At 35.8% G+C, this 12,161-nt stretch overlaps 3 protein-coding genes across 5 annotated transcripts; 1 reads left to right on the forward strand and 2 right to left on the reverse strand.

Moving 5' to 3' along the window:
- LOC114718708 (mitochondrial import receptor subunit TOM7-1) lies at positions 1 to 491 on the reverse strand. Its single transcript, XM_028904127.1, has one exon. It carries the CDS (start codon positions 411 to 413, stop codon positions 195 to 197), a length of 219 nt encoding a protein of 72 aa, XP_028759960.1. The 5' UTR covers positions 414 to 491; the 3' UTR covers positions 1 to 194.
- Positions 492 to 6,136: 5,645 nt separating this feature from the next.
- LOC114718333 (ABC transporter I family member 6, chloroplastic) lies at positions 6,137 to 10,132 on the reverse strand. 3 transcript variants are annotated; one of them, XR_003737805.1, is made up of 8 exons: positions 9,729 to 10,131; positions 9,441 to 9,491; positions 8,862 to 9,083; positions 8,073 to 8,195; positions 7,808 to 7,984; positions 7,443 to 7,545; positions 6,701 to 6,775; positions 6,137 to 6,549 (listed from the first exon to the last, which is right to left on the reverse strand). XR_003737805.1 is itself a non-coding variant. In XM_028903639.1 (7 exons), exons 1-6 carry the CDS (start codon positions 10,047 to 10,049, stop codon positions 7,462 to 7,464), a joined length of 978 nt encoding a protein of 325 aa, XP_028759472.1. In that variant the 5' UTR covers positions 10,050 to 10,132; the 3' UTR covers positions 6,137 to 6,549; positions 7,443 to 7,461. The 3 variants fall into 3 exon arrangements, 2 of the variants coding, with proteins under 2 accessions (XP_028759472.1, XP_028759459.1); XM_028903639.1 differs by lacking the exon at positions 6,701 to 6,775 and having other exon boundaries at positions 9,729 to 10,132; XM_028903626.1 differs by having other exon boundaries at positions 6,137 to 6,775.
- Positions 10,133 to 10,967: 835 nt separating this feature from the next.
- On the forward strand, positions 10,968 to 12,161 carry LOC114718444 (F-box protein At5g07610-like). Its single transcript, XM_028903757.1, has one exon. The coding sequence runs from the start codon at positions 10,968 to 10,970 to the stop codon at positions 12,159 to 12,161; it is 1,194 nt and encodes a 397-aa protein (XP_028759590.1).

Here is a 12,161-nt window from a genome sequence, read left to right on the forward strand (position 1 = left end):
AAACTAAGCATGAAGACAATACTATATATATCCATTATTCTTATACCTCTTCATCATGTCACATGGCCTACTTAAAATATCCGAAAACACACATAACCCAGAAAGAGAAGTACATGAAAAAAGAGTCGAAATAGATTCGACCAGTAGCCGAAAAAAAGGGGCTGACGCCCATAGTCAAGCTGAAAAAAATCTAATCAGACGGGGCTAAGAAGCTGTGAGAGATGGGGCTTCGGTTCTGAGTTCATACCAATGATGATCACCAAGGGGATGAATCCATAGTGAGTTACGACCTTGGCTTTCTTCATAGCCCAAGTGCTCCACTCCTTCAGGCACTGAGACGCTGATCGCTCCTCTGATGCCTTGGAGCTCTTGGAATTCTTGCCTTTCGCTTTCAGAGAAACCCTTGACGCCATTGATATGCCCTCTGCTCTTGGCTCGCCGCGCAAATTCGGCCTATAAAACCCAAAGTCACGAACCCTAATTATATTTATACAGAAGGGAACCCTCCGATTAGATTACAGGCTAAAAGTGACCCGCACTTTTCCCAACCCGTGGCCGCCAAGACGGACAGGCGGGCTAAATGTTTTTTTAGATTATCATTATTTTTAGGGTTAAAGTACACCCAGCACCTCCAAGTATTTTGTCAGGTGCACCCAGTGGTCTAAAATAATTTATGGTACAATTTTACCTTCAAAGTAATTAAAATGGTGCACCGGTATCCTATGCTAACAGATCTGTTAGTTTGACCGTTAAATTGATGAGTCAGCACAAGTTTGACTAGAAAATCTGACGTGGCATGTCTAATAAGCAGGTGATGTGGAAATTTTTTCGGGGTTAAGGTGCATCCAGCACCCCCAAGTATTTTTCCAGGTGCACCCAGTGGCCTAAAGTAATTTATGGTGCAATTTTGCCCTCAAAGTAATTAAAATGGTGTACCGATATCCCATGCTAATAGATCTGTTACTTTGACTGTGAAATTGATGAGTTAGCACAAATTTGACTAAAATAATCTGACCTAGCATGTCTAATAAGCAGGTGACATGGCTTTTCTTGTTAATTCCATTGTTTTATCTGAATATTACTCCTCTTGTCTTATTTATAAGGCACTTCCAGCATGTTTCACACAGACCAAGGAAAATCCTAAATTTCATTAACTCTCATTTAAATTTTAATAACTTTCCAACTTTATTCTTATTTAATATACATTATACCCCATATAAACAAAGTTAATACAATAATAAATGAGGGGTAAATTTGTACATCCATACAAAAAATTTCTCTCAGTGCCTTATAAATAGGACCAAAAAATATCTTTTCTCTCTACCCTATAAATAGGACTAGAGGAGTATCTCTGAAAAAATTTCTTACTATGAAAAAAATTCCAAGAGCCAAAGAGAGCATTTACTGAACAGAGAAAACAAAGCAGTGGCAGACGAAAAAAATTCCACATCACCTGCTTATTAGACATGCCAGGTCAAATTATTTTGGTCAAACTTGTGCTGACTCATCAATTTCACAGTCAAAGTAACAAATCTATTAGCATAGGATGCCGGTGCACCATTTTAATTACTTTGAGGGCAAAATTGCATCATAAATTACTTTAGGCCATTGGGTGCACCTGGAAAAATACTTGGGGGTGTTGGATGCACCTTAACCCCGAAAAAATTTCCACATCACCTGCTTATTAGACATGCCACGTCAGATTTTCTGGTCAAACTTGTGCTGACTCATCAATTTAACGATCAAACTAACAGATATGTTAGCATGGGATACCGGTGCACCATTTTAATTACTTTGAGGGCAAAATTGCACCATAAATTACTTTAGGCCACTGGGTGCACCTGGCAAAATACTTGGAGGTGCTGGGTGCACCTTAACCCTTATTTTTATTGGTTGAGTTTAGTTTGAAATGTTGAAATAGAATTTGAAGTTTTGAATTTGAGTAGTGGGTTATAATAAAATAATATAAGAATTAATTTATAATTTGAGAAGATATTTTTAAAAAATTAAGACATATTTTTTTTCTAAATAATTAATTTGACTATTTTTTTATTCAAATTAATTAAGTAAATCTTTTATATGTGTATTACATATGTAATTATATGAATGAAATAATGTTGTGGAATTTGAGGATCAAAATCATCCAACCATATTATATAATATTTTAAGAATTGCATGAAAATAAAAATTAAAAAAAAAAAGAAAAACAGGTTAGCTAGGGGCGGAACAAGTTGGAGTAGCCCCATATCTTGGTGAGTTGGCATTTTGCCAATCCAAAACCATCAAATCATATTACCGGCTCTACCTTTGATTTCCTACCACTCCTACTCAGTTTGCTTGACTAAAAACTTGAAAGAAAAAAAAGGAAAATTTTCACAAAATTGACGTTTGAATTTCAAAAATCCAAAAACTAGTTGCTTTTGATTTTTTTTTTTTTACAAAAAAAACACTCAAGTGACTCTCTTAAGTCATAAGCAACCCTACAGGCACTATTTTTTCGAGGCCAAGGTGTCAATATGGTATCAAACCCAAAACATTTGACCACCATTGACCCACCAAACCCATTTGTTAAAATATTACAAAATACTCTTCCGGTCTTTAATATATGACTTAATTATTGAGTTGATTTTGATCTAAAATATAGGACATATTTATTATATTTATCAATTTTTTTAAATTATCCCGATAGATACTCTCTCAATCATAACAAGTAGAAGAGTACGAGAGGATATCAAGAAAGATGATTAAGGTATTGTAAGAAAAGTATGTCATTTTTTTTATAATTAACTAATTTATCTAACTTCCTTAATTTAATCAAATTAGTTAAATAGATCTTATATTAAGGAGCAAAAGAGTATGATACAAGATAGTTATCAAGGTAAAAGACCATATTAAGAATTATTTACTACTTTATTAACATTAATCAATTATAACTTTTATAACGATTTTCACAACTTCATTAATGCAACTTATCATATTATTTGACAACTTTATAAACTTTGAGCAATAAGTGAGTGCTTGGTAAATTGTGATTTTTTCAATATGAATAACATGATTAATAACTCTTTGAATGAGTAACTCTATTGTTTTTTAGGTTTTTAAACATTGAATTTTTGGCATTTGTAATATGGTTGTCAATTTTTATAATGATATTTATAATTTTGTTAACACTATTAACCACATTATTTGACAAGTTTTTGAATTTGGATAAATTAGTAAGTACCTAATCTTATGGGATTTTTTTAACATTCATGATATGATTAATAACTTTTTTGATGAGTCTTTTGACTCCATTAACACCATTTAGCACATGTTTTTCAAATTTTTAAATTGAGATTTTTACAACATTTATAAAATGATTATTAACTCCTATAATGATATCCACAACTTTATTAACATTATTAAACATATTATATGATATGTTTTTAAACTTGAAGAAATTAGTGAGTACCGAACCTTGTAAAAGACATTTTTCAATATTCATAACATAATTGACAATTTTATTAATATTATTTATCACATGTTTTTTAGGTTTTTAAATTGAGATATTTTTTAACATTTGAAATATGGTTACCTATTATTATAATAATATTCATAACTTTATTAACGTTATTAACCAAGTTATATGACAAGTTTTTAAACTTGGACAATTAGGGAGTGTCCAAATTTATGAGATTTTTTCAACACTATGATTGACAATTCTTTTAATGAGTCAATTTTAGGTCATTCACTTTACTATTAGATTAATAACTATCATAAAATTTCAAAATCAAGCATTAACAATCTTTTGTCTTAGATTTAGTGAAGAAATGCAAAGGCCAAAATGAGTGAGAAGGAGAAGGGGAGGGGAGTCATGCTAATATTAAATATTACCCCTAATATTAAATATAAAATATATTTTATAGGACAATTTACTACAAACTAGATCTTATATTTAAAATTGTATATAATATCAATAATTTAACATGTAATTTATAATGGAGTAGGTTTTAGTTATTTACTACTTATTTGTCTTGGCTGGTATGATATGGCAAATTATTACAATGCAACTCTTTATAGCATTTCACTTTTTTTCCTTAATTCACCTTTTATTTACTCCTCCAGTATATAAGAGTCTTATATTTAGAATCGAAAGAGTATTACTCTAGTTTCATGCATATATTATGGCTAGGGTTGATGGCCAAGAAAAAAACTTAGGACTAACAATTTTATTTCGGAATTTTTTTAAAGGAATTGTAGGTATTAAAACTTTTTTTTGGGGAGCAATATCGTCTTAAAAACATTAAAAACATAGTAATATTGTCCCGTCCTCATGTAAGATTAAAATTGACCATTAAATGTTTTTTTTTAACCAATTTATACAAAGCTGACAAGTTGAGCTTTTTTTGTTTGGCCGCCGGGGGGGGGGGGGGAAGGGGAACGCTCTAGCTCAACGGAGACCCCAACCCATTTCCTCTCCCCCATCTCTTTCCCCACCTCACTCTCATGATTAGAACCTGCCAGCATCCTCATGTTCATGCAACTTCAGCAGTATGTCAAAATGATTGGACCCAATAATCCATTCTATTTTCACCGTTTTCACATTTTTTTCCCTTAAAAATGATTGGCTTTGTATGAGCATTTTGTGCAATCTGGACTTCAACCTCCAGCTTGTTTCATTATGGAGCAAACGAAGATATGCAACAAACAAGAAGTACAAAGATAAACTCTCCCCCATCACCAGGAGCATCCATTGAAAAGAAAAAGAACCACTACTAGCCAGCATAAAGCAAATATTTATAAAGACATGGATACACACAAATTGATTAAAAATTTCCTTCTCTTTGCCTCTGTCGCACTGATACACACAGATTGATTAAATATGAGTTTATTGACTGCGGGTGAGTCTAGTTGCTTTTACATGAAAGCAACCATGGCCATCTTAGACTCCGAAGCAGTGAAATTGCCAAAGATTAGATGGTCCTTGGAAAACCAGGGACGGGCAGCCACGACATCCTCCATATCTCTTCACCTTCCATACACCGATGCAACCCCAAATTTAGGATATGAACTCACAGGAACTGATGAGGGCATTGGGTTGAAGGAGTCACAAAGTTTGTTTGACAAAGTTCTCTAATCTTCCCAAGTTGGGGGGTGTAGGCACGAGAGTTTGGCACAAAAAGGAATGAGGGGTGAAAGAGAAGATTTAAAAGTATTTAGATAGAAACCAAATTATGATTTTAAAAATAATTTTACAATTTACAAAATAAATATAACACAAAAACCATCTTGACTTACGTCAAAATATTTTTTAAAAGTGTTTACAAGACAACCCAAACACCTCCTAAGTGATTTGGACAGTCAGTCAAAGATTTAGGGGTTGTCATTTTTTTTTGGGGGGGGTGTTTAAGGGGTAATTGGGTAAAGAAGAGACGAAAGGAAATGATCTAGATGATGAGTCACGAGTTTCATAGGCAAGGAAGAAGGAGATAAAGTGATTTGAATGATATCCAACCATCAAAATTAACTCTTTTAAAAGGTAAATGATATTACCATGTTTTAACACTTTCAGAGTAATTTTTTTAGAATACCACAGCTCCTAAACAAAAACTACCGAGACAAAATTAAATCTGAAATCTAAATTTTATTATCTGTTAAATGTGTATAGTAAAATTATTATAAGTAATATTATTATCATTGACTACTTTTTATTAAATTTCAAGATTAAGCTATAAAATGCATCAACTTTAAGTTTTCATATTTTTGTATAATACTTCATATATAAAGTCACCAAATTCACCAATCCAAGACTCAGAATATAACCGGATTCAATGCCTATTCCAGTTCTAAAAAGATTGATAAACACATATGTCTAGATGAGTCACGAGTTTCATAGGTAAGGAAGAAAGAGATAAAGTGATCTGAATGATATCCAACCATCAAATTAACTCTTTTAAAAGGCGAAATGATATTACTATGTTTTAACACTTTCAGAGTAATTTTTTTCAGAATACCACAGCTCCTAAACAAAAACTACTGAGACAAAATTAAATCTGAAATCTAAATTTCATTATCTGTTAAATGTGTATAGTAAAATTATTATAAGTAATATTATCATTGACTACTTTTTATTAAATTTCAAGATTAAGCTATAAAATGTATCAACTTTTAAGTTTTCATAATTTTGTATAATACTTCATATATAAAGTCACCAAATTTATTAATCTAAGAGTCAGAATATAACCGGATTCAATGCCTATTCCGGTTCTAAAAAGACTGATAAACACATATATCTCAATGGTCAAAAAATCCACACCAAAATCTTTCTACAGAAAATAATAAAGGGTAATTTTCTCTCAAACATAAATGGCCCAGCAAAATTTACCCTAACAGACGCACAGAAACGTTTGATAAGCAGCTACTCGACTCGACAATGCACAGAAAACTTGGATGATGATATAATTTAACACTGAACATAAACGAACTCCTTCGCTTGATAAAAGGAACATAAACGAACCCCTCGTTAGTTGAGCTTAAACCTCCGCATTAATGTACACTTCCACTGAATATCTGCAGAGGTAGTATTGAGATGATGGTGATGAGATGAGATTCATCCTTCAAAGGCATTCTTACCGTCTACCCAATTACTAAGAGAAATACGTCAGTGAGCAACTTCATATTTATTCATCTATCAAGTTTGTTGAGTATAAATATATTATACCAGTTGGTTGCTAAATGTCTCCCCCAAGCATGATTTCATCGACGGTAAAAGACACCTTATTTGCATGGCTAGGGTCTGCAACAAATACAAGACATTCATGGCATAACAAAGCATGAAAGCAGTGGATCAAGCAGAAGTTATAACGAACATCTACAATGATAATGGTGACAAGAAGCGAGATAAGGATAGTAGGGATAATTGGGATCATTATAATATGGATGTGAATCGTACAGTACGGATTTATGATACGTATAGCCTAATGGATTTACGTTATGTATGGCGTAAGTTGGCCAAAAGAGACATATAATGCGTAATGGCACAGGCCTTGGACTTCAAAACTTAAGCTTTGTGTTTAAGTGAGTCTTGCCATAATATAAAAAGCCTCTGTAAACAAGGGATCGTAAGGTCCATCTACCCCCCACATTATTTTAATAAGTGAAATTCAGATGAAATTCTGTACAAGGCAGGCGAACGTGGCTCCTGGAATCAGCCCAGTGCAATCCCCTGTTTTCTAGTTTTAGAGCAGGCACATAATGTGGAATCAAAACATATCAAGATTTCAAAGCAAAGTGAAAACATAGGACAAATGACCCCTCAAATGAGTACACCCCATAAAGTTATCAATCATGCATGATTAGGAAAGAGAAGCCAAAGAAAGAGGTCTTGTAAATATTTACAAGATGAAGTGGCTTTAAATTTAAACAGGAGACATAACATCATGCCAGAGAGAAAGAGCGGTTACCAAAACCAGTTGTATGAAATTAGGCAGATACTGTCTCATATCCCTCTGCCTCAATAACTTCAACCATGGATAAGTCACCCGTCCTTGCAATCTTTCCCCTGTCCTGAAATTTTTAAAAGAACAGTTTAAAAAAAAAAAAAAAAAGAAAGGTTCTTATTCAAGTTATTGTGTGCCATAAATGCAGCGCGGTCACAATAATTATACAGAACTCTTATCTACTTAAGGTTCTTTTGGCCAGTAATTTTGGGAGTGATATATGCAAACAAATCCCATGACAGGAGACAAGCAACATGCTCTCATTTCAGCTGATGCCATTCCCTCCAAGTGCAAAGCTCTCGTCCTTATATTCAAGATCAATAACCTACCATGATGTGAACATGTGTAGGATTTAGGAGATCCAGAATTCGTCGGTAATGAGTTATCATCAACAGAGAATTTTTTGAGGTCAGAATCTGATTCACCGCATTTGCTACGTCTCTCAGTGCATCAACATCCAATCCAGAATCTATTTCATCCAAAATAGCCAAGTCTGCCCCCAAAACCTGCATCATAGAGAATAGTATCTGTAAATAACCAACAAGAATCTGAAAGTTAAAACATCAAAAGAAAATGTGTAAAAGAAAAGGATACCGCAAGCTGCAAAATTTCATTGCGCTTCCGTTCACCACCACTAAATCCTTCATTTACATTTCTATCCAAAAAGTCTTCCTTCATTTTTACAAGATTGACTTTCTCCATTAGGTAAGGCAAGAACTACAAAACAAATTTGTTAAAAAGGTCAATAGAACCCCAGTTATTCAACTCATTCATTAATACAGGACAACATTCAATAAAGCAATTGGCATGATATGAAAAACAAAGAAGTAAGAAATAGACAAGAAACCGGTCACATAAACAATTACCGCTCATGAATGATCAGATGCTTAATCATGTAAAAATAATATTACTGTGTGCCACAGGAATCAGCAAATAAAACACTAAAACAGCCAAGAATCAGCATCTCCAATAAGAGTTCACAGGAAAGTTACAAGATGGAGAGCACAATATTATAACTTCCTGGTTGGAAAGCAAGTCTTCATATGCAAAACTATAACGAACAGTTAGTCTAAGACCACAAAATAAGTCATCAGCAAAACTCCTGGTTTATGTGCGTGCACACATAGCTTGTCAATTGTCATGGCCTACGACTGTACTTTCCAAATCAACTAAGCATGTCTGCACACATTGATTAAGAGAAGCTGAAGTACTCAAACCTACTGGGGGTACGAGGCATGAACCCATAACCCCACTGTGTCAATTATGAGAAGTAACCTAGTCAAAGTACAAAGCAATAAGCCAACTCCATAAGATGGCCACAGGGATAAGAATCCAGGTGTAGTATACAATGAAAATGTTGCCAGTAATCAGTTCATCAAATACCTCAAGTGGACCAAGTTCAAGCTGGCCAAGTTTTCTTTGTCGAGCATTATAAGCCATAACCAGAAAATCGTAATTAGAAACACCAGGAATCTCAACAGGGGACTGGAAGCTCATAAAAAGGCCAGCAAGTGCCCTTTCCTCAGGTTCCATGTCAAGCAGATTTCCCCCTTTGAACAGAACACTGCCTCCAATGACTTCATAATCTGGATGGCCAACAAGAACCTACCAAAAAAAAAAAATCCACTTATAAAAGGGGTGACCAAACCCCATCACATCAGCTGGTTTGTATTTCATTTGTATTCCATGGACAAAAACGGATGAATGAGTCTTACTTTTCACTTAACCGAAATGACCTTCACAAGACAGTTGGTTCATGCAATATTACATAATGTTGGCAATGAATGTTTCAGACATCACATGGCATATATAACCAAACGTGTACGATATTACTTTCTCACCATTGCCAGTTATAGTGCAAGGCATGACAATATACCCTCCGGTTTCTTTCCTCTGAAAAGCTATAGAAATAGACATTTAAGACTTGAATTAAAGTTATGGATTAAGATAGAAAGTACTGACCTTTGCAAAAGTGCTCTTTCCAGAACCGTTCTTTCCCATGATCGCATGAACCTACAAATACAAAACCAAAAGTCAAAATTAGAGCTCCAATTGAAAAACGCATGTTCAGAGGCACGTTTATCTACTTACCACATAAAAGGATAAGAGTAAAAATTATTAAATGGAAAACGAAGACAACAACGACTCTGAATTATAGTGATAAAGAAACAAACAGAGAATCCAGTGGCAACTCCTTGTGCGAGCTACAGATGAAAGAAATGAATAACTAAAAAAAGAGGGATTAAAAACCTCTCCTTCGTTGATGGTGAGGTTGACCCCATGAAGAATTTCTACGTCGGATTCGACAATCTTAGCTCTCAAATCATTGACTTGAAGCAGCAGCTTCTTATCTCCTTTAGCAGGGGAGGTGGACAAGGCACCAGAGGTGGAGAAGGTGGCCGTCACAAAGGGGTAAGATCGGCGGATGTCAACGCGGAGGGGGCGGAGGACGGGTCGCGAAAATAAGAAACATTTCGGAGACGAAAATGGAAGCACATCGAAGGAAAGGGGTGAGGAGGGTGGAGATGAAAGAGTCGAGATTGGGCAGCGGACTGATAGAGGGAGAGCCATGAAATTGCTGCACCCGCCCAACTCCAGTCTTCGATTTTGTTTCCTTCGCTGACGATGAGGTTATGCTATTGCTGGTCGGGACTTTGTCCATGCCAGAACTCACGCAGCGCGGGGCCCGCTTTCATAAATCAAATATGAAATACTCCTCCTATGCTTGATATAGGACTTAATTTTTAAGCTGGTTTTATTTTAAATATAAGACCTATTTATCATATTTATCAGTTTTCTTTAAATTATCTCTATAGATACTCTTTCAATCATAATCAAGTAGAAGAGGAAGAGGAGGTATTAAAAAAGATGATTATGGTGTCTTAGGAAAAATGTGTCACTTTTCTTATAATTAACTAATTTACTTAACTTCTTTAATCTAATCAAATTAGTTAAATAGGTCTTATATTAAAGATTAGATGAGTATATTATAGGTTTCTTGATCCTCCTGAGCCCACCCAGGCCCGGCCGGTTTCTTCTCCTCCTTGATTTTTTCCCCCTTATGACTAAAATAATTCTGAATTATGTGGGGAAAAAAATTACATTAAGCTTTTTTTTTTTTCAACAAAAGTTTATTTTATGTGATTGAATTTTCTTTAAAGTGATGCTTCATTATTAATTACTGAAATCATGACCAGAATTTAAATTTTAATCGTGGATGCGTCTTGTGATTGTCATCAATCTGCATGGTGCTATAATAATGTAGGGCTTAATTGTTTTTCCTGGTTAAAAAAAAAAGTGCTTAATTGTTTTTCGGTTGATAATTTTTGGATCAAATTTTTAGGCGATATTAGTCCTCGTGGGTTTATCTGAATAATAATAATTCTGTGGGCTATTATTAATCTTACAGTCTTAGCCGTCCGCACGTGGCTGGTGTGCGGTGCCATGTTGAGAAAACTAAGACAAGGCAAATAAGCGGCGCCGACTCCGATGCCGACAGATATCATGGATCAGCTATCAAGTGCCGAAGTCATCGGAGAGAACGAGAATTTGCTCATTGAAATCCTCATTCGCGTTCCTGCAAAAGCCCTGATTCGATTCAAGTGCGTCTCCAAGGGCTGGCTTTCCCTCATTTCTCACCCCGCTTTTTGTCGTCGCCACACCCTCCACCACCCCACTTCCAAGGTCTCTGGCATCTTCCTGCGGTGCACTCCCAGGGGCTCCCAATCTGACTTCCAATTTCTCTCTCTCACCTCCAACTGCTCCGTTTCTCCCCTCAATTCCCTCCATTTCTCCCCCGACCTTAGCGGCATCAGGATTCTGCAATCCTGCAATGGCCTCCTATTATGCTCGTCTCTGGGGAAATTCGGGACTCCTCGAAGATATTCTGTTTATAACCCCACTACCAAACAATTCTTGGTTCTTCCTCTATCTTATCAACCTGTCCAACAATCTATCGCCATTTTTGGGGTTAATCTAGCTTTTGATCCGACCAGATCGCCTTATTATACCGTGGTCTGCGTTAGGGCCATGGTCGAGTCCTGCTACTTTTATCAGATTATGATATACTCCTCGGAAAGTGAAACTGGAAATTGGAGGCTATCTGGTTCTCCCTTTAATGCTCCCTACGATATGGCTTTCGGGGACGGAGTGTATTGGAATGGCGCAATTCACTGGACTAGCCCAAAAGGCTCGTCACTCTATTTCGATCTCACTCAAGAGTGCCTCAGAACAATGCCTAACCTGCTACATTCAGGCGGTAGCTATTGTCTCGCAGCAGCTTGTGGCCATTTAAATCTGATACAAACGGGCGGGCCTCGTTCTGCTCAGATCCAAGTCTCTCAGATGGAGAGGGACTACTCCGAGTGGTCACTTAAGTACCAGGTGGATCTGGCGGAGCATGAACGTGCATTGCCAGGAATGATCCGGGTTCGGAACGGTCATCACCCTCTTGGTTCGCGTTCTTCTCCGTCGTATAACTTCCTTGTACTCTCTTTAATCCCGGATGAGAATGAAGAGCATCCTTCTCTTTTACTTCATATACCTGGTAAGCTCATTTCTTACCACTTTAAAGATGAAACATTTGTGACTATTTGTGACTTAATGCTCTCTCCAACCCACGGTTCCTTACAATTCGGGTGGCGCGATGCTTATCAGTTTATTGAAACCTTAGCTTGTGTGTAA

This window comes from Neltuma alba, unplaced genomic scaffold (genome assembly GCF_004799145.2).
Source record: "Neltuma alba isolate B1F8T4 unplaced genomic scaffold, ASM479914v2 tig00002165_pilon, whole genome shotgun sequence".
NCBI classification, from domain to species: Eukaryota; Viridiplantae; Streptophyta; class Magnoliopsida; order Fabales; family Fabaceae; genus Neltuma; species Neltuma alba.